The 23,255-nt window shown below is 37.8% G+C and overlaps 1 protein-coding gene across 2 annotated transcripts in view; it reads left to right on the top strand.

Annotated features, from left to right (window-relative positions):
* The window catches only part of DIPK1A (divergent protein kinase domain 1A), a 124,444-nt gene that overhangs the window by 78,332 nt on the left and 22,857 nt on the right, over positions 1-23,255 (top strand). For both annotated transcript variants that reach the window (XM_059138066.1, XM_059138065.1), the window contains exon 2: positions 12,856-12,990. In XM_059138066.1, coding sequence (XP_058994049.1) covers positions 12,856-12,990 — 135 coding nt within the window. The remainder of the gene's footprint in view (positions 1-12,855; positions 12,991-23,255) is intronic.

The following is a 23,255-nucleotide window of genomic DNA, read 5'->3' as shown; positions in this document are numbered from 1 at the left end:
TTATCCTAAGCACCCTAGGTAATTCTACCACTGTATTTTCATGAGGATTTTTTGGTCATTACTTTTCAGCATTTTCCTGTCTGCCAAAGTATTTTTCTAAGTACTTGTTTTGCAATAAGTAACTGCCAGTGTGTGGGTAGGCCCCTCACTCTCCACAAGGCCAGAAAAACATTTTCATATAGAAACTGTCTCAGTACAGTACAGCTCCCTTTATAAGTCATCTCCTTTTCTTGTAACTGAACATTGCTATGATCAAAATCACTGCCATTTGCGTTTCAAACATTTTCTATAGGTTTTGCTTTGTTTTTGTTTTGTTTTGTTTCAGCTTTCTCTGGAATTGAAAAGAGAAATGGGAAGACAATTTTAGATTAGCACCTGTCTGAGAAATTCCTAAATTAGAGATGGCCATCTGGTTTTCATGATTTGTAATATTTTAAAAATAGAATCTTACCATTCTAAACAGACTTTTAGGCTATTCTAAAATAATACTTAATTGTTTAAAAGATTTTATTTATTTATTTGACAGAGACAGAGTGCATGTACAAGTAGGCAGAGTAGCAGGCAGAAGCAGTCTCCCTGCTGAGCAAGGAGCGAAAGTGGGGCTTGATCCCAGGACCCTGGAATCATGACCTGAGCCAAAGGCAGATACTTAACCAACTGAGCCACCCAGGCGCCCCTAAAGTAGTACTTAATTTGAAAACTGCTTCACCTATCAACATTTTACTATCAAACTGAAAGGGGGATAGGTAGATGGTGATAGGTAGATTGGTGATGTTCATTCCAAGAAGGAATGCTTGTTACCTCTTCTGATATGGACAGTATAAGGTCACATTTCCCATTCATTGGACTCACATAACCCGAAGCTCCATCTTAGATTCCCCTGTGCTTCTAATTATTCTTTAGAATAATTTACTTAGGTCAGGCCTAAGGCATTTAACCACGGTAGCTCTTAGGATACCTGAATTTGTCTGAGGTCATCACTAATTTGGGGGTACTTTAAAATTTGACTAGCTTTTGCCACAACTAATAATAAAGATTCGGAGAGCATATTAAAAGCATCAAGACTGTTGTCAAAGAAATGAAACTGAAACTGTTTAATTTGCCTATAAAATTGGATGTGGGGGAAGGTAAGATAAGTGCATTTGAGAAACAAGTGAATGTTAATTGTTATAAACATTTTGGAAGGTTTTGGAAGGTATACATGGTAATAGTATGTATCATAAACCTTTAAAACTACATACCCTTTGACCTAGAAGTTTTACTAACTGAAGTCTCTCCTGAAGAAAAAATCAGATACTCCAGCAAATATTTATATATTTAATATTATAGTCAATAGAGTAAAGTTCAGGCTCTGAAGCCAGGCTGTCTCCATTTAAGTCCTGGTTATCCTGCCTACTAGTAGTAAAACCTTGCTTTAACCTTGGTATTTTTCTGAGTTTCTTTATCTATAAAAATAGTCCCCCACTCACAGAACTCTTGTAAGAAAAGAACAGTAATCTCCTCCAGTATCCATTAGCTATCACAACAATGCTGCATAATAAATTGTCCCAGAACTCAGTAACTAACATCTAGTGAACATCTAGTGAATATCAGTGACGTCTGATGAGTCACACATCTGCAGATCAGCTGGTGTTCCGCTTTTCTGGGCTGTGCCCCATACCAGGCCATGGTTGGGGTTCAGGGGAGCTGCGGTATCGCTTCCTCTCCTGGGACCAGTGGCCTACCCAAGACTGGCCTTCTCCTGGCGGTGTCTGAAATATAAGAAGGCAAGTCCAATTATATGCTTTTCTTTGTATGGCCTCTACCAACAAACATTGGCCAAAGCAAGTTACAGGGCCAAGCCCAATATCAGTGAGGCAGGCAAAGTGGGGCAGAGGGAGGGAATGAATATTTGCATCAAGGGTTGACATACTGTTTCTATAAAGAGCCAGATAGTAAATATTTCTGACTTTGCTGGCCATATAGTCTCTGTTGCAGCCACGCAACTGTGCTGTTGAAGCAGGAAAGCAGCTGTAGACAGGAAATCCGTGCAGGGGGTGGCTGTGTTATCATAAAGCGGTATTTATGAAACCAGGGGGCTGATAGGATTTGGCTCAAGGGCCACGGTTTTTTCACCCATAACCAATTTATCACCCTGGGCCATAGAGTTATTATGGAGATTAAGGAAATTAATGTGTAGAAATTGCTTATAACAGTCCTGGGAGAGTAAGACTAATAAATACTGGTTCTCAGTAATAGTATTGTTATTACTATTATTACAACGCAATGTTGGAAATAACAAAATAACAAAAATAACCATCAATAGAGATAGGGTTAAATAAATAAATTTGTTATACATTCACTTAAATTTCATATGTTTAAAATATAAGGACTAGGGGTGCCTGGGTGGCTCAGTGGGTTAAAGCCTCTGCCTTTGTTTCGGGTCATTGTCTCAGGGTCCTGGGATCGGGCCCCGCATTGGGCTCTCTGCTCAGCCGGGAGCCTGCTTCCTGCTCTCTCTCTGCCTGCCTCTCTGCCTACTTGTGATCTCTGTCAAATAAAAAAATAAAATAAAATATAAAGACTATTTAATGGCTTAGGTACATGTTTGCATTATGTTAAGTGGGAGGAAAAAAGAGAAATGATATTTAACATAAGACCCCAACTTTATTTTTCTTAAAAGATGTGTGTTTTTATACATACTAGAAAACAGTTAGGTAAGGAATACACCAAACTGGATCACTTACTTACTTTTTTCTTTCTTTCTTTTTTTTCAATATATAGTTGATGTGTAACATGGTATCAGTTTTAGGTGTCCAACATAATGATTTAATATATGTATATATTGCAAAATATATATACCTAGCTACAACTTTTTTCGTATGATAAGAACTTTTAATTAATTTCTGGGGTGCCTGGGTGGCTCAATAGGTTAAAGCCTCTGCCTTCGGCTCAGGTCATGATCTCAGGGTCCTGGGATCAAGTCCCACATCTGGCTCTCTGCTCAGCAGGGAGCCTGCTTCCCCCTAGCTCTGCCTGCCTCTCTGCCTATTTGTGATCTCTTTCTCTCTCTGTGAAATAAATACATAAAATGTTAAAAAAAAAAGAACTTTTAATTAATTTTTAAATTTTATTTTAAACTCCAATAGAGTTAACATACCATGTTATATTAGTTTCAAGTGTAAATGTAGTGATTCAGCAATTCCGTACATCTCCCCGTGTTCATCACGCCAAGTATAGTCCTTAATCCCCATCTTATGATAAGAACTTTTACAATCTTTTCTTAGCAACTTTCAGATATACAATACAGTGTTATTAACTATATTCACCATGAAGTACCTCCCTACAACTTACTTATAACTGGAATTACATAATTTTTTTACTGTCCATTTTTTTTTCCCTATACCAGGCCTATACTGTTTTCTGGTTTTAATGTACTTTGATGACAAAAAAATAGAATCTAGTTCCATTAAGGACTCTTCAAACTCTGATGTGGTTTCTATTTTATATGTCAGTTACATTTTAATTGCTTAACAATTTAGGAGTTTACCCTCAGAGATGTCTGATTAGAATGGACTATGTGAACACTTTCTAAGCTGTTCTATTTTTAACTTCAAGAAAAGTTGTTCTGTGCTAGGGCTCCTAGAAAACTGTGGCAGGATACCAACCAATGGGAAAAGAATCCCCACACCGTCTCTCAGGTCTTAAGAACAGTAGCTCCTTTCAAACCACATTCCCCTAGCAGCCACAGTCCTTTCAGTGATAAAAGGCAGAATGTTGTTGTACAGAGGTGAACAACAACACCCCTTCCCTGGCCACCCCAGTGTTCGAATATACACAAACACTTTTCTCATGTATCAAAGGGAGGTTAGGTTTCAATAGTTAATTGCCACTGTGCCTAGAAGTCCCATAAAATAAATACTGGGAAGGAAAGCTAGAGAACCCGACAGTTCATCAGTATCACAAAATATTAACTAAAATTGATTTCTTTTAAAGAACGCTTTACAATAATCAACTTTCATCTAAATTGTAATCAGTTAGCCTCTGGATTCTCGAAAGAATCCAAGATTCTAAACTGTGTTAAAAATTGGATTGTATGGGGTGGCGCCTGTGTGGCTCAGTCAGTTAAGCATCTGCCTTCTCTGCTCAGGTCATGATCTCAGGCTCCTGGGATTGAGCCCCACATTGGGCTTTTTGCTCGGCTGGGAAGTCTGCTTCTCCTTTTGCCTCGGGTCCTCTTCTAGCTCGTGCCTGTGTACGCACTCGTGCACTTTCTCTCTTTCTCTCTTTTTCAAGTGAATAAATAAAATCTTAAAAAAAAATTGAGTTGTACAACCTTAGAAATACTTATTCCAAATAAACTTTGCTCTAGAATGTGTTTCAGAATCTGAACTTGAAAGGGACAGTGCTTTTTACTCTTCAGGTTTCAGTAAAACCTAGCTAAAATTTATTTTTAGTAAGTGAATTGTTAGTGAATTTAAATGCCCAGTAGCATTCCCATGTAAGATTTGTTTGTGACTACTGTATATTTCAGTAAATTCTATACCCAGTAGGCCCAGTAGGCTTACTAAAAGGGGAGAACAGACATCTGATTTTCCCATTCTAGGTGCCAGAATCTTAACTGAAGTAAAAAGGTAATTTGAATCCTATATAGAAACTTATCTATAACCATATGTCCAGTAGTTCTTTAACTTGGGATTTGCATATATAAGCTAAAGATTTGTCAGTAGTTTTTGAGTTCATGATAGGGAATGAGAACTATATTCAGTCACTTTAAATATAAATATATACAACTAAACATACTATTAATGGATTTTAACTGCAATTTCCAATTCTTCCCCACTAAGGAAGAAAGAAGAACCCTTAATCAGATGGTCAAAAAAATTGTCTCTCTTCTGACTTTGGGCTGAGACCTCCATATTGCTTTTCTCCTCACCCATAGACTCTTCTTTCCTGATTCTGCCCTGCAGAGGTAACTAGTCTCCAGAGGTGACCCCTGGGGCTTGGTATTCATTCCCTTTGGAATACCCCTTATATTCAATCTGATCGGGCCCTGTGATACCATGAGAAGTGGGGCAGAAATGAGGCCACTTCCATCTTGGTCTCTGGGAACACTTGCTCTAGGGTTAGTCAGCCATCATGTAAGAGGCCTGACTACCATGAGCTCCAGGCCCTGAAGAAGTCCAGCTGGCCACATGAAGCCATTCCAGCTGAGGACTGGACATATCCAACCACGTCAGTCCTCCTTCACGTGCCTTCAGTCCTAATCACAAATGCAGGAAAAACTTGAGAAAACTGACTAGCTGAGTCAGTCAACCCTCAGAGCCATAAGAGATGTAAATTCTTGCTGTAAGCCACTAAATTATGGGATAATATGTTATAAAGCAATAGAAAATGGGAACACTTGGCTTTCTTAACCTGTCTTTCTGCCTTGGTATGTTGAAGAACCCATGACTGAGTTCATTTGCTGTTGCAAATGCTAATATTCCTTGTGTGTAGAGTGCTAATCGAGGCTACACTTCCTTAACACATGCTTTGTACAATGCTAGCTGTCTTCCTGCTCATAAGGAGCAGTCAGGAGACTTGTAGATCCTTTTGATATATTTTTAAATTGGTGTGCTAAGCACCTATGTATAAATATGTAGAGTTTTTTTTTTCTAATTTAAAAAGTAATATATTTATTATACATAAATCTGTATAACAGAGAAGAAAAATAAAAATCATTCATGATCCCACCACTCCTGACATTTTGAGATAACTACCCTTGATAACTACTCTGGTTTATTTCCTTGCAGTTTCTGGAGTCTATTGGTGACTTTTTCTCTTTTTTAAAAAGCAGAATTGGGAACATACCATACATGTTGTTTTTGAAAACTGATTTTTTTCACTTACTGTATCACGAATATTTTCCCATACTTTGACACTTCTTTGAAATAGTAATGTACCATTGAAACTAGCCACAGACTTAAGGATCACCCCATGCAATTAATTCCCCAGGTGTTCTTGTGTTTTTGATGCTGTCAGCCCCTAAGATAAAAAATATGAATCAGTATTCAGAGAAAATGTGAAAATTATTCACTTCGTACTGGAATTTTGTTTCTACAAGAAAATCAAAACACAGAATATGTGCATGCAAATAAAACCTTTAGAATTTAGGTCAAGGAACAACTAGGATTCTTCCTGTGAATGTGAAAATTCACCTCTTAGAAAGATGAAAAATGCTAAAACAAAGAAACAAAAAAACCAAACCTCTGACCAGTAGACTAATATTGTTGTATCACAAGGAATTCTCTAAAAGTTTTGTCATAAAAATAAGCATTTTCATGCTCAAGACAAGCTGGGGAGCATGGACATTTTTAGAACCTTTCTTTTCAGTATTTTTAACTTAAAAAAACCCAGAGTTTTCCTTGTTTGGAATGACATAAAAGGTTTGTGTGTGTGTGTGTGTGTGTGTGTGTAATGTTAATTTCAATATCATAGCCGCCTTTTGATGTTTGTGAAAGTTAACACTAGGATAGTTTACATTTGGTACATTTAGACATTTTTTTCTTTTTTTTTTTTTCCATTTTATTTTATTTTATTTTCAGTGTTTCAAAATTCATTGTTTGTGCACCACACCCAGTGCTCCAGGCAATACGTGCCCTCCTTAATACCCACCACCAGACTCACCCATCTCCCCCTCCGATTTCCCCCAACTCACTTCTCCTCTCCATCTCCCAGTGTCCTCTGTGTTATTCCTCATGCTCCACAAGTAAGTGAAACCATGTGATAATTGACTCTCTCTGCTTGACTTATTTCACTCAGCATAACCTTTTCTAGTCCTGTCCATGTTGATAAAAAAGTTGGTATTCATCTTTTCTGACGGAGGCGTAATATTCCATTGTATATATGGACCATATCTTCTTTATCCATTCTTTTTTTTCTTTTCTTTTCTTTTAAATTTATTTGACAGAGAGAGGGATCACAAGTAGGCAGAGAGGCAGGCAGAGAAAGAGGGGAAAGCAGGCTCCCTGCCGAACACAGAGCCCAATGCGGGGCTTGATCCCAGGACCCTGAGATCATGACCTGAGTTGAAGGCAGAAGCTTAACCCACTGAGCCACCCAGGCGCCCCTTCTTTATCCATTCTTCTTAATGGCTTCCCAATAGCCCTCCAGCTAGTAGTGAGATACCCTTTTAATAAAGGTAGAGGATCTGTTTATCTGCATGTGTTGTGGTATACAGTAAATATTTACCCTATTTAATAAAGGTAGAGGATCTGTTTATCTGCATGTGTTGTGGTATACAGTAAATATTTACCCTATTAAATAGTTTCTTCATATTTCTGTTTATTATAGCTAGCACTATTTTCAAAAGTACTGTCACTGTAAATAGAATGTATTTAAAGAAAAGGGTAAGAGTTATATCTGGGGAAATTTATCCATAATTTTTACTCTAGTTTTCTCAGCTAGATTAGTCCTAAATATGCAGTAGAAGTTAGCTAGCTACAATGTTGTCAATATAGCAATAAGGGAAAAAATGTTTTAAAGATTATTTTAGAGTAACTGGTAATTGAAAAACTTGAGTAAAAAGACAAACACACATCTCAGCTTTTTCTTTAGCATGATGAATGATAAAATGATTATATTTGAGTTTGTGCAAGTCATAACCTTTTCAATTTGTTATGTTTTCTGATGTTCAAGTCCACTGAATATGTTAACTGAAATATTTGTGGGTAAAAGTAAAAATATGATATTTTTTCCCTACCTCTCAAAATTAAGAATCTGTGTAGGGGGGGCGCCTGGGTGGCTCAGTGGGTTGAGCTGCTGCCTTCGGGCTCAGGTCATGATCTCGGGGTCCTGGGATCGAGTCCCACATCGGGCTCTCTGCTCAGCAGGGGGCCTGCTTCCCTTCCTCTCTCTGTGATCTCTTCTCTTCCTCTCTCCTACTGTGATCTCTCTCTGTCAAATAAATAAATAAATAAATCTTTAAAAAAAAAAAAAAAAGAATCTGTGTAGGGAATAGCAGTAAATTAAATGGGTCCATGTGCTTTATATGTTTCCAGAATATGTTGAGTATGAAAAAGATAAGCAATGGAAGTAGCCTTTAATTTTTATGCGTTGCCTCTTTATACCTGTTTTTAAAACTTAGTGTAAAATTATTAAAATAAGATCAAAGGTGTTCAAATTTCTTTTGAAATAAAAAGTTATCGCAATGAGATCAAACAATATAGAAAAGAAAAATCATCACCATTCTTTAGAGTGGAATTGGTAGAGAAAGTTTGTTTCATTATTTGTAGATTTGCCATTTTTCATGATTTTTCTCTAATATACTACTACTCATTTACTCTAGTCATAAAGAACTGTTTCTAACTGTTATTTTTCCAGGCAGATATTAAATTTTTCTAATTAGTAGTAGTTGGTGCCCTAAGGACTAACTGAATGTAAAATAAGAACGTAATACAATTTTGATTCTTTCCATTTTTTGTTTCATTTTATAATGTAACTGTAATGCAAAATTTCTCACTCGTACCACTACTGACATTTGGGTTAGATAACTCCTTATTGTGGGAGGCTCTCCTGTGCATTGTCAGATATTAACATCATCTCTGGCTTCTACCCACCAAGATAACGTGGCACTCCCCTGTCATGAAACAGTGTCACCAGACATCATTGCCAGGTGTCTCCCAAGGGCCAAAAGTAATTCCAGTTGGGAGTCACTGCCATAGTATATTTACTAAAATTCTTATCAGTTTTTCAGGAGTAAAATTGGAAATAAAGCAATGTACCATTAGTAGCTGGGCACAAAATCAGAACAGAAAAGCGGCTAGGCAGTATTTTGGATAGTTCAGCATAAATAAAAAGATCAGAAGCAGTAAGTTCATTTCTTAATCTAAGACTGGGTTGTCTAGGTAATTGGTACAGAACAGACCACTGGAAACATTTTAGTGATTACAACACAGGGAAATAAAATTAGTTAATAGCCAGAGATGTCATTTGTGGCTGTTTTTCTTCAATCATTATTCTAAAATGTGAAGCAGCAGGATCTGCAGATATTAGAGGACACATGAAGGTCCTTGTAACGATTTTGTGTTACCCCCAGATCACAGTGATTTTCCATGGAGTGCTGGAATAAAAATACCTTACTCCTTTTGTCATTATGACTACAACAGGTGATGCCCAGTGCCCTGCTGGTAACACTATTAATCTAACTTCCCTTCCAAAATTTTTGGCATTCGGTATCATGACAAGCACTCAGCAGGCAAGCCAGTTCACAGGGTGTTTTTCAGTTTAAACATATGCCAGAGAAAATTTAAAAATGTAGCTATTTGAGAGAGAGAGAGAAACAAAATGATTTCAAATTTTATTAAATTGAATATGCAGGAGAGAGAAATATACAAAAGCCTTAGCTGCCTACATGTGTTAAGCTTCATATGTATTTGAAAGCATTTTATGGTAGCTTTACTAAACATGTATACAAAAACCTGAAGGAAAATTATTGATAGAGGGCAGTTAATATCACGAGACTCCTTGAGGTAGTGTCGAGAAGAAGGTAAGATAGGACCAGCCTGGATGCTGGGCAAAACCCTACTCACTAGGTCTGTGTTGTTTTCCTGTTCTCTGTCACATATACCTGCTGTAGAGCAGGGCAGCAAGAGGAAAAAGGAAATAGTATGTCTTCCCTGATTCTTTTTAAAATGAATTGAGCTAATCTTGTTTTAAAGCCCTGCCTCAAGGGGCACCTGGGTGGCTCAGTCAGTTAAGCCTCCGACTCTTGGTTTCAGCTCAGGTCACTATGGAGATCAAGCTTCACATCCATCCCTACATCCCGCTCCTGGCTCAGCATGGAGTCTGCTTGGGATTCTTTCCCTCTTCCTCTCCCTCCCCCTCAGCTCCTCAGCCCCATGCATGGTCTCAAGTTCTTTCTCTCTCTCTCTCTCTCTCAAATAAATAAATAAATGAAATCTTAAAAACAAAAACAAAACCTTGCTTCAAAAAATTCCTATGTTTATGTTAGATTGTAACATAAGTAAAAGTAAAATCATGCTATGCTGTGGTCCTTCAGGTGACCCTCTGAACTATTGGACCATTGTACGGTAGATATATAATTTGTTCTTGCCACTGGAGATTTTTTTGTTTTGTTTTATCTTAGAGACAGCTCAAGTGTGAGCATTGGTGGGGGTGGGGGATTGGTGGGAGGGGCAGAGGAAGAGGGAGAGAAAGAAACTTAAGCAGGCTCCATGCCGAGTGCAGAGCCCCACACAGTTTGATCTCAAGTCCCTGAGTGGAAATCAAGAATTGGTCGCTTGGGGCACCTGGGTGGCTCAGTGGGTTAAGCCGCTGCCTTCGGCTTGGGTCATGATCTCAGGGTCCTGGGATCGAGTCCCGCATCGGGCTCTCTGCTCAGCAGGGAGCCTGCTTCCCTCTCTCTCTCTGCCTGCCTCTCCATCTACTTGTGATTTCCCTCTGTCAAATAAATACATAAAATCTTAAAAAAAAAAAAAAAAAAGAAAAGAATTGGTCGCTTAACTGACTGAACCACCCAAGCGCCCCAGTAACTGGAGATGGTGGTAAAATGCCTAGCAAAAGGCAATAACAATGATAGAGCAACCAATAAATAGCAGCTGAATGAATGTATGGGAAGGAGGTGTCTTGGTGTCAAAGTATGCCTTATTGTATAATATAAAAAATTTTACATCAGTAGAGAAAAACATACACAAAAGAAGGCATGCCCCCATCACCCATCTTGAAAATTGTCAACTCATGGCCAATCTTGCTTCAAACATACCCCACCTATTTTTCCTTTCTCTGTTGTTTTGAAGCAAATTACAAATATATCACTTTATTTATAAATATTTCAATATCTGTCTCTAAAATATCAGGGCTCTTTTCTTTAAAAAATTACATTATCATGCCTAAAAAATTGAAACAATTTCTTAGTGACATCAGGTGTCCTGTCTTCAAATTTTCAGTTGTCTCATAAATATCTATTTTTTTAAGTTTTTCATTGGAATCAGGACTCAAAAAAGATCCACAGATTGTGATTATTTTATATATTTATTAAATATTTTTTCGTTTTCAGCTTTCTCCATCTTCTCCTTCTTTTCTCCCATATCATTTCTGTTGTTGGAAAACTGGGTTGTTTGTTTCGCAATGTTTTCCATAGCCTGGAGTTTGCTGATTTTATCCCAATAGTGTCACTTACTGAGGTATCACTTGTATTTCCCCATCTCCTGTATTTCCTGTAAACTGGTAGTTGGAGCTGAAGACTTAATCAGATTCAGATTCAGTTTTCTTTTTGCAAGTCCAAGAAGAAGGTGGTGGCCAAATCACAGTGACAGCATCCTTGGCTTTTTTGTTCAGTGCCATGCAAACGGATTCAGCTAACGTTTGTTGGGTCTTTTCCATGTGCCTCACAATGTGCTTATGTTCTATAGGCATTCTGTCATCTAATCATATTTAAGCTTCATAATACTGGTACATACCAATTTTTGTCTGATGACTAGACCCCGTTAGTAGGGTCAAGTGATCTTAAATGTCTGTCAAACAAACCCTTCAGTGTGCACCCCATTGTCACTTATGTGATTTAATTCAGAATTCTGCACGAATTTTCTTTTACTGGATTTGTCTAGAGCTATACAAAAAGAGTTTGCATTAAAGGGATTTTTTTATATTTTAATACTAAAGCTCGAAAACCTGTCACTTCACTGTGAATTCGTTGTACTCAAGCTTTTTGGTACTGGAATTCACCATCTGTTAATCTCACAAAGACGGATATCTAAATCGCAAAAAGGGCCAACAGAATTCAGTATTTTCCTTTGCACTCATTGTCTTCTGCAGGTGCACTTAGGTCCCTTTCATCTCTCTCTGCTTTCTTTGCATGCTTGCAGGGCTCACAGTATCCTACTGTTACCCAGTGTGAGAAACTGGCTCGTGATTTTAAAAGCAAAAGTAGCTTTTCATTGTTTGTTTACATATCTATAATTTATTCTGTTCACTTAATCTCCATAGCCTCCAAATTTACCATTTATAAAACCAGACCCTTGGAGATCCAGACTCAAAAAATAAATGTCCAATTATCTTGACCAACTGACACTTTCGAAGATTAAACTTTGATATGTTGTTGATGGGCGGAGAAAAGACAGTAAGTAACCGGCCCAAGTTGTAATTAGATAGCAGAGAACTGGGAGCACAACAATGCAAAGAGGATCCCATTGTGTAGCTTTCCAAGCTGACATGCAAAGAGAAGGTTATTCTTTATATATCCTATCCCTTCTTTTCCAGTCATTTTTCCTTTAATAGCTGTAACAACATTCTCCTCAAGCTTCCAGAGTACCTATTAGGTGAAGCATTTGGTTGAATGGAAGGAACAGAAAGCCTTGGTGCATAGACCGAGAAATAGGAATGAGCAGTTGGCTTCCCTATGAGACATTAAACAAATAGCCAAATTCTCCGTTCTTATTTCTTTAAAACAAAATTATTTTTATGCTGATTATCCATGAAGAACTTGAAGATTCTTACTGGAAATCGTCTCCTGTAAGCTCATAGTATGTAGGAATCGTGTCTCTCTTTATCTGATCTCACAAAGTGCCCGGGGTAGCGTGGTACACGTGCTCGTGCTTCCTAAGTAGCTTTCGATGCTGGTGGTATTTGAAAGGTTATACATTTTAAAGAGTATTCTGTTCCCTTTCCCCTTGGCAGGACCAAGGAGCTTCTTTTCTGAAACCAGTGCTGTTTGGACTCTGTGAAAGTACACTTTGTTCTAGGAGAATTGGTGTGTGAAAGCCTAGAATATATATTGAGTTCTTGCAAGAAGGGGAGGGGGGGAATCATGTTCTAGGACAGTGAATGCTGACTTGGTGCTGAATGAATGATTGTTATTTGCTCTTTTGCTCACAGGCTCGCTTTTCATATGTGCGGATGAAATATCTTTTCTTTTCCTGGTTGGCGGTTTTTGTTGGAAGCTGGATTATATATGTGCAGTACTCTACCTATACAGAACTATGCAGAGGGAAGGACTGTAAGAAAATAATAGTAAGTATTCTTGATTTCCTAGTATGTAGAAAAACTATATTAATAATATCTTATATTTACATCTTATATACTTAGTAATAATTGTTTTCAAAAAGTAAAAGTTAATTCGACCTTAGAGTTGTATTGAACTTTGTAGCTTTTTGATGTGGCCAAGTTAGTAGGAGTGTTCCACATCTTGAAAAACCTACATTTCGGATCTCTAAATATATAATACTAGATTTGTGTGAGAGCATCCTCACTACAGACAGGGATTTAAAAAAAAATACATATAATAATTTAGTTTACTCACATCAGATGAGTTTTTAAATGTTTCGTGTATGAAACTATTATTTACAGGCAATCTTACTGGAACACATCTTCTGAATAAATGGAGTCATTCTCAAATATCAAAAAAGGACCTAAAAAATATAGTATATATTTAGTATTTATTTTCTATCCTAATGATTGGACACATCTCAGGAAAATTGCTCTATCAGTCTAAGACCTCTATCAGTCTAAGATTTCTAAGTGATTATTGGTTATACATTTGAGGATCTGTAAATTTAGCTCCTTATTTTCTTCTAATATCTTCTGATATAGATAATATTAAACCATTGCATCTAAGAAATGTATTTTTGATAATGATGATTGTTGGGGTCCCAATTATTATAATTTATTAAAGATTCTATAGTTATTAAGTAGTTACTCTTCACTTAGGCCATTGATGCTAGGTATGTGCATATAACTGGGAACAGGCTGTCAGGACCATAGGAACTTAGAGCCCAGGAGGGAAGAAAATGAATACAGTAAGGTAGGATAATGATTACAATAGCAAGTGTTATAGGAACATAAGACAGGGAGACCTGAAGCTTTCCAAAGTTCTAAGGAAATGAATATCAGCTTAACTCTAGGCATTCTCAATTAAGATAAAAAATTATTCCCCAGGAGCATTACAGCCTCATAAGTAGGCAAGGGAGGAATTACTGGTCTAATAAGCAGGGAAATGAATTAGTAAAGATGAGTCCCAAATCAAGTTCAGAGGCGTCAGTCTTATATGTCCATTTCAATTGGCCGTCCCAGATCATTAAGGAATTTTTTTTTTTAAGATTTATTTATTTGAGAGAGAGAGAGAGCAAGGATGGGGAGAAGCAGCAGGCAGGGGGAGAAGCTGGCTCCCCGCTGAGCAGGGAGGCTGACGCAGTACTGGATCTCAGGACTGCAAGATTTTGGCCTGAGCTAAAGGTGGACACTTAACTGACTGAGCCACCCGGGCACCCCCAGATCCTGGAAGGATTTTAAGATAGAAACCTCTGGGCCAGAGACAGTGTACTGCATACTGGTCAGAAACACTTGAAATAATACTATGAAAGTCCCCCAAGCCCATTTTACAAATAAACAAATATGTACACCTGAAATTAATGTAACATTGTATGTCAACTGTGCTTTAATTAAATATATATAATATGTATATATGACTAAGACAGAGAATTTGCTTGTTGATAATGGAGCCAGAACTTGGTCCTAATTCTGCTTCTATATAAAGCTCAGACTCTTTCTGCTACACTATGTCAGAAAAGACTAACAAGGGGCGCCTGGGTGGCTCAGTGGGTTAAAGCCTCTGCCTTCAGCTCAGGTCATGATCCCAAGGTCCTGGGATCGAGCCCTGCATCAGGCTCTTTGCTCAGCAGGGAGCCTGCTTCCTCCTCTCTTTCTCTGCCTGCCTCTCTGCCTACTTGTAATCTCTGTCAAATAAAATAAATAAAATCTTAAAAAAAAAAAGACTAACAAAATTATAGTTTAATAAACTAGGGAAAAAAACCCACAAAACTCACCTGCTTACCTTCAATTAAGAAGAAAGAAGCAGGGGTTATATAATCAATTATAATAACATAAAATAGGGGTGTTTTGGGTTGCTCAGTGGGTCAAAGCCTCTGCCTTCAGCTCAGGTCATGATCCCAGGGTCCTGGGATCAAGCCCCACATCAGGCTCTCTGCTCAGCGGGGAGCCTGCTTACCCCTCTCACTCTGTCTGCCTCTCTACCTACTTGTGATCTCTGTCAAATAAATAAATAACATCTTTAAAAATAATAATAATAATAATAACCTAAAATAACCAAAACTATTTGAAATGTCTATTTTCTCTTTTTCGAGGGCATTTTTCTCAAACTAGGTTTCTTGGGATACATTAAAAAGTATCCCATGGATAAAAGCTTTCTGCCATCAGATATATTTGAAAACAGCAGGTTAAACAAAGATAAATAGGTGACTTTACTGAGGACTTCCCAAGATACTTAATATATTAATATGTACTGTGCATCTCCAGAAAAAGCAAATATATTTGATTAGGAAAAAACTTCATCCCACCACAACTCCCAGGAAGACCTATTAGCATCATCTGGAATGTTAGAAATACTGTAAAAAGAGATTAAAATAAAATGAAATAGGTATGCTTTTATTGTGTATTAATACAATAATATTCAAATTATAAGGCATATGATGGTGAATATTCTGTTACAAATGAGTTATACTTGTGAAGTTATTTTTTATTTTATTATTTTTAATATTTTATTATTGAAATATTTTTCATGATTTTTCTAATAATTTCACTTTATAAGAAATAGAAGCAGAATTCTAGCATAATTTGATAATTCTAACATAATAATAATTCTAGCATAATTTAATGGTTATCTTACTAAAATTTGAAAATAATGAAAACATTTTCTGAGCCTAAAACATATCTTTCCCCTGAGGCTGGCTTTAAAAAAATTTTAGTTTCTCTGTATTTGGGATTTATGTTCTTAAAACTTAACTAAAACTGGTAATATTAAGATCAGTAGTACCAAGATAGTACTAATATTTAATAGGAATTTTGTGTTTAGAAGTAGAAAGCAAGCAGAAAAAATATTTCTAAAGTATACATTAAAGCTTCAAAGAGCTGACAAGATACCTTGTGAGGAATTACTTGGTCAAGATCTGGGAGAGGATATGGTTTGAGAAAGGTGAGCCTAGATTTGGTGACTTCGTTTGTCTGGGGTATATGATCTAACATAGAGTTTTATGGGGCTAAGAAGATCAAAATCTAGTTCAGGTCCTACCAAGAGTAGGACCTTGGTACACCATGCTGTCAGTTGACACCCTAAAGAGCAGAACCCCAACAGTAAAGGTGAACTAAAGGGACCTCAAAGATGTGAGCTGACTTTTGGAGCCTCTTTTTCCCTCAGGGTTGTTGCTGATACTGGGCATTGAGCAGAGGTCTGAGAAACAGGACTGTATACTGGGAGAGAGCTGCTGTCGGGGACAAGAAATTAGCAAGCTTTTGTAGAAAAGTAAAGGAGCCTAAAGCATACAGCCAGTTATCCTGTTGGGATATTTGCCAAATCCTAGGGTTTTGCAGAATGGGAGGCTAAACATCTCATCGGAAAGCCTTTGAAAAGCAGAGCAGACATTTTGGCAGTCACACAAGATACAGCCTAGAGTTATGAACCTGCCAATGGGGGGACACCCCAGTGAATTCCCAGGCTCTCTATTAAAAACCCTAGAGGGCTATGCTCTTGAAATGGAGATCAGCCAAAAATAGCTTAAACTTTACCAGAGCTGCAGCCCAGCCTCCATGCAGCACAGTCCCTGGTTGGTGATCAGCTACCATTCTATCTGTCTACTCAAGGGAAGGGAAACACTCTCTGGAGGCACTGTGTGAAAAACCAGAGGACATGGCAAAAGACAAGGTGACATGATCAAAAACCAAGAGATAAACATGGACGGTAGAATCAGATCCACAGATGATCCAGATATTGGAGTCATCCAAAAAGGATTTAAAAATAACTGTGTTTAAAAAATAAAATTAAAATAAAATAAAATGTGTTTGGGTTCAAGTAAATAGGAACAAAGGTAAAGAAATTAAATAAAACAATGGATTTTATTTAATTGAAATTATTGAAAATTGAATTGAAACGTATTAAGAAGAATTAGGAATTTACAATATGGTAGTTCCTTAAAAAGTTAAATAGGGAATTACCATATGATCCAGCAATTGTGCTTCTAAGTATATACCCAGAAGACTTGAAAGCAGGGACTCAAGCAAATATTTGCATACCAGTGTTCATAGTAGCATTATTCACAACAGCCAAATGATGGAAACAACTCTAACATCCATTAACAGATGAATGCATTAACAAAATATATGTAATATTACTCAGCCTTTAAAAAGAATGAAATTCTGATGCATTCTACAATATGAATGAACCTCAAAAACACAGTGCTAAATGATATAAGCCAGACGATAAATGACAAATATTGTATAGTTCCATTTATATGAGGTACACACAATAACAATTACATAGAAATTGGGAGAATGGTAAAAGGTGTTAAAATGTTTAAGATTCTTGGGGCGCCTGGGTGGCTCAGTGGGTTAAAGCCTCTGCCTTCAGCTCAGGTCATGATCCTGGGGTCCTGGGATCAAGCCCTGCATCGGGCTCTCTGCTCACCGGGGAGCCTGCTACCCCCTCTCTTTCTGACTGCCTCTGCTTACTTGTGATCTCTGTCTGTCAAATAAATAAATAAAATATTTTAAAAAGAGAGAAAAGAAAAAATAAATTAAATGTTTAAGATTTTTTTTTTTTAGATTTCATTTATTTGACAGGGAGATCACCAGTAGGCAGAGAAGCAGGGGGATAGAGAGAGAGAGAAGCAGGCTTCCTGCTAAGCAGAGAGCCTGATACGGGACTCGATCCCAGGACCCTGAGATCATGACCTGAGCCGAAGGCAGAGGCTTAACTCACTGAGCCACCCAGGTACCCCCCAAAATGTTTAAGATTCTTATCATATAGCTGAGTAAGGTAAAAGTATCAACCAGTTAATATCAACTAGTCTATTCATATCAAGTAATTAATAAAATGTTCCTCAATTGACTTTAGACTTTGTTGACTGAAATATGCCTATTGTTATTTCTAGGATGTATTCTGGAATAGATAAAGAATATATCATCTCCAAACTAATAAGGAAAAATGGAATAATAAAAGAATATTCAGTCCTAAAGAAGGCAAGAAAGTAAAGAAAAAGGAACATATAAGCAATAGAAATAAAAATACATAACAAGACAATATGTGTCTCAAATTGAATTCCCTGGGAAACATACTCAGAGACTGAGATTTGCCTGCAGGATATTTATTGGGATGGGCTTTAATATTAATTATTAATTAAGATTAATATCTGTGGGGAAGTGAGGAAACAGGATAAACCAGAGAAGTTAAACTGCAGTACAGTGGTAACAAAGACCTCAGTTGATTCTACTGGGACTTTGGAACTGGAGGTAGCCTTGGAAATGTCCAGGCATTTATACCCTGTCACTGGCCAGTCATTGGATACAGTTTTCTATCCTCTTCCACCCTCTCTTAAGGAGACATGACTTTAGGTAAAGCTGTATTCTAGGACTGAGGACAAGTCCCAAAGAAAAATTCAGCTGTCAGCTCTTGACTACTTACATGCCCAACAGCTGAGGGAAAAAGTGCCCCAGTTCTAGACAAGATATGGCTGACTTACCTTGGCATTGGCTGTAGTATATTTCTACCCAAATCTGTTGGTAATTACATTAAATGTAAATGGACCAAATGGTTCAGTTAAAAGGCAAAGATTGTCAGATTGTACTAAAATTATTTTATTTTATTTTATTTATTTATTTGACAGAGATCACAAGTAGGCAGAGAGGCAGGCAGAGAGAGAGAGGAGGAAGCAGGCTCCCCACAGGGCAGAGAGCCCGATGTGGGACTCGATGCCAGGACCCTGGGATCATGACCTGAGCCAAAAGCAGAGGCCTTAACCCATTGAGCCACCCAGGCGCCCCTGTACTAAAATTTTTAAAAAACTGTATTATAGTTACAAGAGACACATTTAAAATATAAAGATGCAAATGGATTGAAAGTAAAAGAATAGGAAAAAATTCATGCAAATTATAAAAAAGGGGGATGTTTAAAGGAAAAACCAAAGCTATATATATTCATGTAAGTTTTATATTACACAAACTATACCTCCTTTTAAAGTCTAAATCAGCGGTACCTGGGTGATTCAGTGGGTTAAGCCTCTGCCTTTGGCTCAGGTCATGATCTTGGGGTCCTGGGATCAAGCCCCACATCAAATTCCCTGTTCAGAGTCGGCTTTCCTCTCTCTTTCTCTTCCTGCCTCTCTGCCTACTTGTGATTTCTGTTTCTCTCTCAAATAAATAAATAAAATCTGAAAAAAAATAAAGTGCAAATTAGCTCTTACTGGTGTGAAATGTAATACTTTTTAAAATTTGGTTCTCCTATGTTTTAGTTTTACAGTGTCTGTCTAAGTAATTGTCTGGCCTTTTCACAAATGTTGGCAATATCCACACATACTTTTTTTGGTTCTGGTAATTCCTGTTATGAAATGTAGATTCTAAACTGATTTTCTTTCTCCGTCTATATTACTGCATAGACTATTCTCCTATTTAAGTGGACTGAACTGAACCAGAGCATATAATAAGATGGCTGATTTTCAGTTTGGATATAAAAATATAAAACTGCATTATCTCAAAACCACATTTAGCAAAAATGTGCTTGCCAAAGGATTTTTAGTATCCTGTGTATAAACTGAACAGATTTACATCAGAATCCTCAATTTCATCTTTATGAACTAAGGAAGATTGTAAAGAAATACAGAAGATCCCAAAGAGGCCCTACAAATATTTCTTGCTTAAGTTTAACAATGTGGGTTCTTTCCTTTCCTTTGTAAGTTGGCAGTTTGACTTTTAACTTTTTTCTAATTCTTTTTTTCCTATCTTTAATCATTTAATACTTATTTTTTTTAAAGATTTTATTTATTTATTTGACAGACAGAGATCACAAGTAGGCAGAGAGGCAGGCAGAGAGAGAGAGGAAGGGAAACAGGCTCCCTGCCGAGCAGAGAGCCTGATGTGGGGCTCGATCCCTGAGATCATGACCTGAGCTGAAGGCAGAGGCTTAACCCACTGAGCCACCCAGGCGCCCCTAATACTTATTTTTAAGATAACTACTATCACATAGTAATGATGTAAGAAATATTTTAGAAGAATTTTAGAAGAAGTATCAGTCAACAAGTATTTTTTGAACACCTACTACACTTCAACATGTCAGTCATTATTCTAGATGCTGGTGATATAATGGTAGGCAAGATATGCAGAGTCCATGTCTTAAGGAGCTTACATTCTTTTTTTATTTTTTTAAGATTTTATTTATTTGACAGACAGAGATCACAGGTAGGCAGAGAGACAGACAGAGAGAGAGGAGGAAGCAGGCTTCCTGCTGAGCAGAGAGCTCAGTGCGGGGCTCAATCCCAGGACCCCGGGACTATGACCTGAGCCAAAGGCAGAGGCTTTAACCCATTGAGGCACCCAGGCACCCCAGGAGCTTAAATTCTTGTAGTGGAATATGTATAATAAAAACAAAAACAAATAAACAAATGACTTCAGGGACTAAGAAGCATAATAACAAAGGATGTAATAATAGCAATATTTTGTAGACAATGGCTAGGGCATGCTACCTTAACCACAGTGGCTGGGAACGCCTTCCCTGAGAAGATGGCATTTTGAATTTGAACCTGATGGGAAGGAAGCAATTGTATGAATATCTGGAAAAAAACCTTTAAGGAGAAAGAATAGTGAGTAAATGCCCAAAGAGGGGAGTTAGAGAGGGGAGGTTAGAAAATATGGTTGGTTTCATGAATTTTATAAAAATCTGTTTCGTTACTTTAGTCATATCATGTATATTTTAAGACCTTGGATATTGAAGGTACAATTCATCAAGTAAGGAGAACTTCTTGATAATAAGCAGCTCAACCATATTATGTTAGTCTATTGGAAAAATTACTAGGCTGGACTCAAAGCACAAGACTTACCCTTTCTTGTGATGTACTTCTTGAGTTTGAGTAAGTGACTTCATTTCATTGACTTCTGTTAAGTCCACTGTACATGTAGGGAAACTATCCCTGCTTGCCTCACCTACATCATGGATTTTATGGAGATAAAGGAGAATTGAACCAGTGACGATGGCTTTCTTCACTGAATGGTACCTGACATATCTATTGAATATAAAGAAGGTTCTTTGACTTGATTCTATTTGGCCCAGGGCAAGTACCTTAATGTTGATGTTGCTGTAACTATAACATTGTAATTCAGAAATTTCCCTAGAAGATTGCTATGACTGTCCCATTCCGAGCATTACCTCCAAGCTAAATCACTGTGTAGGAGTTAGATGTCATAGGTGATCAACAGAGTGTGATAAGCAGTTCACTTGTGTTTAAGAATCCTGGTCTGTCTTGTCCTACATAGCATTTCTTGTCTGTATACCTCTGTCTTTCCTCCCCCCTCTCCATTTGCAGGCGAGGTCATAGCTATTGTGGTGGGTAAGAGCAGAAGCACTGGAATAATGGAACTTCATGTTTGAGCCCTAGCTTTCCATTCCCTAGCTGGATAACTCTGTCTTAGCCTGTGTGAAATGGGGGTTAATAATACTGTCTGTCTCTGGGGCGCCTGGGTGGCTCAGTCGGTTAAGCGACTGCCTTCGGCTCAGGTCATGATCCTGGAGTCCCGGGATCGAGTCCCACATCGGGCTCCTTGTTCAGCAGAAGTCTGCTTCTCCCACTGACTTCTCTTCTCTCATACTCTCTCTCTTTCATTGTCTCTCTCTGCCTCTCAAATAAATAAATATTTAAAAAATAATAATAATAATAATACTGTCTGTCTCACCTGGTAGTTGTGAGGATAAAATGAATTCGTCTACTGAAAGCCTTAACACTATGCTTGACACAAAATAAATGATCAGTGAATCATCATTATTATAATTTTGCCAAGCATATGCCTTTGAGTCTGACCTGAGAAGATAAGACATACACAGAACATTATCTAGACAGTTTAAGTTGTATTAGTCAAGGTTCAAGCCAAGAAGCAGAGCCCATAAGAAGTATATATTAAGAGATTTTATTTTTATTTTTTTATTTTTTTTTTTAAAGATTTTATTTATTTATTTGACAGAGAGAAATCACAAGTAGGTAGAGAGGCAGGCAGAGAGAGAGAGGAGGAAGCAGGCTCCCTGCCGAGCAGAGAGCCCGATGCGGGACTCGATCCCAGGACCCTGAGATCATGACCTGAGCCGAAGGCAGCGGCTTAACCACTGAGCCACCCAGGCGCCCCTATATTAAGAGATTTATTATTTAAGTTTTTATTTACTGTTATTTGTTAAAAACATGGATGGACCTCGAAGGCATTATGCTCAGTCAAATAAGTCAGAAAAACAAATATTGTGTGATCTCACTTATATGTGCAATCTAAAAAGTAAAACAACAACAATAACAGGAGAACAAGCTCATAGATACAGAAAACAGATCGGTGTTTGCCAGAGGCATCAGACAGCAGGGGAGACAAAGTGGGTAAAGAGTATCCAGAGGAACAAACTTCCAGTTATAAAATAAGTAAGTCATGAAGATATAACATATAGCAAGGTGACTACAGTTAACAATACTGTATTGTAGGGCAGCCCCTTCAGCTTCCCTCCTCCTTGGGAGCTTTGTACTATCACTTTGCTATCGCTCAGTAAACCTTGCTTTGCTGCCTACCAAAAAAAAATTGTTGTACACCTTAGACTAAGATAATGTTATATGTCAGTTATATCGAAAGTTTTAAAAAAGAGATTTACTGCGAGGAGTTGGCTTACCCAGTTACGGGGGCTGGCTAGATGAGGCCAAAATCCATAAGGAGTGCTGTCAGGGACAGGCCAGACCTCTTGGGCATGGACTGTAGCTGCTGTCCACAGACAGCATTTCTTCTTCTTCATCATGGGAGCCTCAGTAATTCTTTTAAAAAGTCCCTTCAACTAATTGAACCAGGCCCACCCAGATTATCTAGGATCATCTCTCATTAAAGTCAGTTGATCATGGGGGCACCTGGGTGGTGCAGTTGGTTAAGCATCTGCCTTTGGCTCAGGTCATGATCTCAGGATTCTGGGATTGAGTCCCGCATCAGGCTCCCTGCTCAGCAAGGAGCTTGCTTCTCCCGCTCCTCTGCCTGCCGCTCCCCCTGCTTGTGTTTTCTCTCTCTCTCTCTCACTCTCTGTCAAATAAATAAATAAAATGCTTACAGAAAAGGCCAATTGATTATGCACTTCAATTATATCTACAAAAACCTTCACAGCAACACCTAGATTATTGTTTGCTTTGTTAACTGAGGACTGAAGCATAGCTAAATTGATACATCCAAAGACCATTGATCAGATTAAAATGGTTTCTTTGTTTATACCAGAA

The sequence above is a fragment of the Mustela lutreola genome, chromosome 10 (genome assembly GCF_030435805.1).
Source record: "Mustela lutreola isolate mMusLut2 chromosome 10, mMusLut2.pri, whole genome shotgun sequence".
Lineage (NCBI taxonomy): Eukaryota > Metazoa > Chordata > Mammalia > Carnivora > Mustelidae > Mustela > Mustela lutreola.
The sequence above is the reverse complement of the archived record's forward strand: the minus strand, read 5'-3'. Positions and strand labels throughout refer to the sequence as shown.